The following is a 5,887-nucleotide window of genomic DNA, read 5'->3' on the forward strand; positions in this document are numbered from 1 at the left end:
CATGTTCACTACACGCTCTAGGTAGACAGAAATGACAGTCTACCCCTAATATCAGGGGTCTTACAGTCTACTAAAAGCTGCCCTTGAGGATATCAATCTGGTAGAGAATATGAATTAGAAGAACACTTAGTTCTGAAGTCTTGTAATATACAGAAAGAAAGAAGCAGAGAGGTTATGAAAACATAGGGTGGGGGGGGGGAAGGATAGGCTTCTTGGAGAGCGGATCTGCTTTCTCCACAATGCCACAAACGTGTGCGGTAGTTGAATCTCTTCCACGGATCCCTTCCACCTTCCCAGATGACTTCTACAGCAGGACCCTGAACATCAGATGGTCAATTTATAGTGCTGATCTTCAGGCTGATGTCCTGGATGGTGTAATTCTCTGCCCTTCTCTGATTTATTGTCCATGACTCAGCTCTACCTAGGTTATTAAAATGCTGCGTGCAGACCCAGCATCGCCAGCTCGTTGGAGAAGTATGGGTCGTACCTCACACCTCTCAGGAGACATTCTACTCTTGTTGCTGGCCTTAGCTGTCCTTGTGGTCCTGGTTCAGACTTCCCCAGGTAACCAGAACCATGGAGGGGAGGAAAACAAGAGTAAAAATGGGGTCCTACCCATAGAATCATTGGAAAACTGAATGTATGGAGGGTTGATTGAGAGCTGTGCCAAGTCTTATGTGGTTTCTCATTTTCCCTCTCGCTGTCTCTCTCTATTTCTCTGGCAAGTGCATGTGCATTATGGCAAAAAACTAAAAAAAAAAAAAAAAGAAAAAAGTCTTATAATGAAATTTGCTCCATAATGAGGGCACCTTGTTGCCCCTGACTATGGTGATGGTGTTTCTCACTAGGTGACCTGGAAAACATCTTCAGAGTCCAGGGTGTCTTATATGAGGTCCCTTTCAGATGCAGAAGAAAGCTCAACATTCCTAGTGCCCTTAAAGCCTCTGGTCTAAATGTCAACAGAGTGTCATCCCAGGTGTCTCTTGCTTTAACCCCACTTCCAGATGATGCCACCCCTTGCAGTAACCAGGCTCATAACTTTACCTCTCTATTGTCATTTGCTTTTAAAGAAAACAGAGGAAGCATTTTGCTCTTGTCTTAGAATACGTGGTAAAAAATGCATAGGATAACTTGATGTCAGAGAGCTACACATTTTACATTAGTGAAAATAAGGCTCGAGCTTTGGAGTGGGGGTTAGAGCAGAAGATTCTGGATTACACATTGAACAAGGACAGGCTCCTTAATAATTCATTCTCTCATTCACTGTACTCAAGCCACGCTAGACTATGTGCGCTGCCTAAGACATCTGGCATGTTTTTGCTTCAGAGACTTTGTTCTTGCTAGTAAATAACTTTCTAATGGTAATATTTTCTTTTTAGGTTTCCCAGGTGCTCTAACATTTATGATCTTTAATTTTTTTTTTTTTGGTGATTTTTTTTTTTTTTAGGGGAGAGGTTTTTGCTATAGGGCACGTCCGCTTGTCAGAAAGGCAGAGAGAGATAGGGAGAAAGAAAGTGAGAAATCACCCTTCAGGGGGGATGGCCACACCATAATCCATCCCTTCTCCTCCATTCTCCTTTTGGGATCTTGGGCATGCACGCACATGCACCCAGCATGAGTTTAAGCCACTGGGTCCAGGACTCAAACCGCGTAGACTACATGGGAGTCCGGCGACATAGCCATTACACCAACTGCTGGTCCCTTTTTAAATGATCTTTAATTTCATGGTTTTCCCTTGGGTCATCGGTGTCAAAAGTCACATCCTCTCTTGGATCGGCTTTCCTAGTTGAATTTCTTTGCCAACCATGTATTGTTCTAGAAGTAAAAGGTTATTCTGTGCTAACTCTGAGTTAATTTCAGCCTGCCTTAAATCTGGTGAGATGATTGGAATAAAGTAGGGAGTTGCAAATGTGTGAGACATTTTGGAGAAAGAATCGATCCATTGATTCATGAAATACCGGAATGGAAAATAAGAGTCAATGTGACTCAGATTTTTGCAGTCTGGACATGCTGATGAGAAAGAGAGAATTGGGAATTATCTCCCAGGATCGGAATATGAGGAAAAGATAAGTAGAGAAAATCTGAAATTTGAACCAAGATACCATGATCTCTCAGCCGAACCCAGTATCCTGTGGACATTGGATCTGTACTCTATATGCTGTAGACCGAGGCAGAGCTGAGTCACAGATAGTAAGTCAGCAAAGAGCAGAGTGTTAAACTATCCAGAATGTCAGCCCCGGTCAGCAATTTAAATGGATTCATGCAATGTTCAAAGCTCTGTTTTAAATATCCTTGGAGATAACACCTACAACAGTGCCTGGCACATAGTAGTTGCTCAACAAATTGCTGTTGAATGAATGATGAAAAGAGGAGGGAAAATAACCAGATGATTAAATGCTTAGGCCCATTCCTTGACAAACACCTAGAATTAGACAAGAGGTAGAACCAGAGTTAGTGAGACTGTGAAAATGACAGAGAGGGAAACATCATAAGGATAGGAATAAAATTCAATTAGAGCTGGTTGGAGCAGGGCGATAACTACTCATGTCTACTACATAACAAGCCCAGCAGTGGGTTGTTCTAAATGTATAGGTCCCAAGAATGCTATTAGGTGTCAAGGTCAATGTTCACTCTAACCATTATTACTACTACTACTGACATCTTTAGTAGATATGATAGTATCTTTTCATATATTTATATATTCATCTCTTTGTTTAATAGATGGATGGATCAGAAGATGTTTTTATGGAAATGGCAGATGCAGGAAGTCATGCAAAGAACAGGAGAAAAAGAAAGAAAAATGTGGGGAAAAATTGCTGTGCTGTGTCCATGAACAACGGAGGTTTAGATTATCACGCTTTCCTGCGAAAAAAGAAAACCCAAGTGAGGCTATGTATTTATTTAAGCCTTTTGAATTTAGAATTTTGATAGTCATTATAATGATTAGATAAAAAGCTATCTGGTGTACCAGCATGGTTCTTAGATTTTTGGGAGTCTTTATAGGACTCATTAAAGAAAATACGCTCATTCCAGCTTTTTAAAATATAACTCTTGCCAAACAATCTCTCAGGATATGACTTATAATATTAGTTCTTTTAGTAAGAGAATTTTATAGGCTCTGGAGCTTACATTCCTGAGCCTCTAACCAGGTACTTTTAGGTCCTTGAATTTAGACGTTTTCCAGGTTAGTACAAATTGTACCTTGGCCGCAGATTCTTATCTAGTGCCTTATTCTGGAGAGCTGAGATAGGCCTGTATGATCCGGAAGGTTTTCTTTTGCCTGTTTGGCACAAGGTTTAGCTCAAAGATGTGCCTTATGTTCTCATCTTTGAAATTTATCTCTTACCAAAAGACCTTATTTACACTTGACTGTCCAAAGATTGACATGCCCTCTATCCAGGAGGAAAAAAAAAAATCCAAAGTAGACTGAGAATTTACTATGTGCAAAGTCTTATCCTAAGCACTTTCCATATGTAACCTCATTTTGTCCTAAGAATGGCTTCATAAAATAGGAACTAGTATTATGTTTCTTGCCCCAATGGCATAGATAGCTAGTTCAGTAGCAGGACTTTGAACTCACGATGCCTGGGTTCAAACACTATACTTCCTCAAAATGGGAAATGATTGTTGCAGTTAGAAAAGCTACATTTTACTCTTCCTACCCAGAACCAACCTCCTAAATGTGGAAGGTAGTGAATAGAAGAGCTTTGTCTGCCCTCTTGTGATTAAAATGTGAGCCCATGAACCCAGTCCTAATTGACACAGCCAGGAATGGTTAGAGGTTACCCTCCGTTGCAAGAGGAATTCCTACTCACTATTCTTTATAGCTTAGTAGTATCCCACCGCTGTATATGTGCCATGTTTTTTCAGTTTAGTCATCAGTTGTTAGGCACTTAGGTTGCTTCCATGTCTCAGTTCATAGGCTAATGCTAGTCAGGATCTAAATCTGAAAAATTATCCTTGTCTCTGTTGACATAATTACCTGGGGAACACAGTCTGAAAGCCAGACATGGTAATCATGGTAATAGCAGACACTAGCCCTCCAACCCAGTTCTCAAAGTACTTCCACATCAGTCCTCTCACTGCCCCTATTGTAAAACCATGAGACAACACTCATTTATGATCCTTAAAGGCCGTCCTTGGGATACTTGGAGAGAGAAACACAGACAGGTTCAGCGATTCCTATTAATGCTTCGACTTCAATCCAGACCACTCCAATGAATGCGGAGAATTCCCCAAACGCTAGATGTTCGTGCACCAAGTTGTATATATTTTTGGCTAGAGAACTTATGCCACAGACGGGATCAAGAGTCTTAGAGAGTCACGTAAGCATAACTCCAGGTCCATAGTCCCAAAGAAGTGAGAAGGATGTAGAGAAAATTCTAAGGCACTCACAGGATACGGTTAAGTCACCCTTCCACTCTAGGCCTTGGTTTGACCATAATGAAAGTGCTGGACTGGATTATAAACTCTATCTTTCAACCCTGAAGACCTTATTATTCTTTAAATTATGGTGAAAATTCACTTTACCTGTCATTTCAAAGGATGTCACTTTAGAAAGTGAAGGCATGAAGGATAAAGAAAGAGACTGTGAAGTAAAAACATGGCCTTCACTGTATTACACTTAGACTACAACTCTAAAATTCATCTTTAACAACTTTTTGTTCCTTGGTGTCTCCCCACCCCCATTGTGTCAGCCAGAGACGTTTCAGGTCTGCCTCCATAGCACCTGCTCTCCATACTTGCCTCTCATAGTCTCATTCAGTCATCACCTTACCTTGCCCATTGTTGTGGAATCAGTTTTGTCACCCTCCCCCCTAAAATTGATGTGTGTAAGTTCAAATCCTAGATACCTCAGAATGTGACTGCATCTAGAGACAGGATCTTTAACGAGGTAATTAAAGGGAGAAGGAAATCAGGGAGAAAAAAAAGATAGAGAGGCAAGACATTTGTGGGACACGGAAGTGGTTTATTACCTGTTGATGATAATGTGTATAGTATTCTCAACCAGACTGATCTGAGATGCATTGCGTGTTGGGTAAATTCTCTTTACATGTCAAATGATGGATAGCAATTAAATGTTCAAAAAAAGAACAATAAAAATAAAATAAATGATTAAAAAAAGAGGTAATTAAAATAAAATGAGGTCATTAAAATGGGCCCTAATCCAGTATGATTGGTGTCCTTGTGATGAGCGATTAGGATGTAATTATTTTGCAAATAATTGTGACACACAGAGGGAAGAGTATGTTTAAATCCCAAGAGCTGATGGCCATCTGCAAGTCGAGGAGAGACGCCTCAAAAGAAATCAACCCTATTGACCTTGACCTCTAACTTGCAGCCTGCAGAATTTGAAAAAATAAATTTCTGTTTTTAAGTCTCTCAGTTTCACCCTTTTTTTTTTTTTTTTGCTATGACAGCTCTAGCAAACTGATACAAAGATACCTTAACATTTGCATCCTATTCATCTTTTTGTGTCTCATTATGCTTTTGACTGTCTCTGGTCTTTCCATACATAGATTTGACAGAGGAAATGGCTCTAAAATCCATATCTGACAGTTTACTTTATGTTGTTGCTCTCAACCCTGCCAAAGCTTTACAGCTCTTACAGGAAAAATGTTCAACACCTCTTATCAAAAGGGAAATGGAAATCAAAACCACAATGAGGTATTGCTTAACCTCAGTCAGAATGGCTATGATAAAAAAGCACAAAGAATGGCAAGTGCCAGTGAGGTTGTGGTGAAAAGGAATCCTTCCTACATCGTTGGTGGAAATGTAAATTAGTACAGCTACTGTGGGAAACAATATGGCAGTTCCTCAAACATTTATGATAGGAGGAGGCAGGCTCTGACTGGACTCCGGAGCTGCAGCCACCCTTCACGCCCTC

General features: G+C 40.4%; 1 protein-coding gene across 1 annotated transcript; it reads left to right on the forward strand.

The window, feature by feature from the left end:
* The first annotated feature begins 431 nt into the window (after window positions 1–431).
* DEFB115 (defensin beta 115) lies at window positions 432–5,341 on the forward strand. Its single transcript, XM_006154704.1, has 3 exons — window positions 432–564; window positions 2,722–2,883; window positions 5,238–5,341. Exons 1-3 carry the CDS (start codon window positions 435–437, stop codon window positions 5,267–5,269), a joined length of 324 nt encoding a protein of 107 aa, XP_006154766.1. The 5' UTR covers window positions 432–434; the 3' UTR covers window positions 5,270–5,341.
* The last annotated feature ends 546 nt before the right edge of the window (window positions 5,342–5,887 follow it).

Source organism: Tupaia chinensis, unplaced genomic scaffold (genome assembly GCF_000334495.1).
Source record: "Tupaia chinensis unplaced genomic scaffold, TupChi_1.0 Scaffold000418_1, whole genome shotgun sequence".
Taxonomy (NCBI): Eukaryota; Metazoa; Chordata; class Mammalia; order Scandentia; family Tupaiidae; genus Tupaia; species Tupaia belangeri.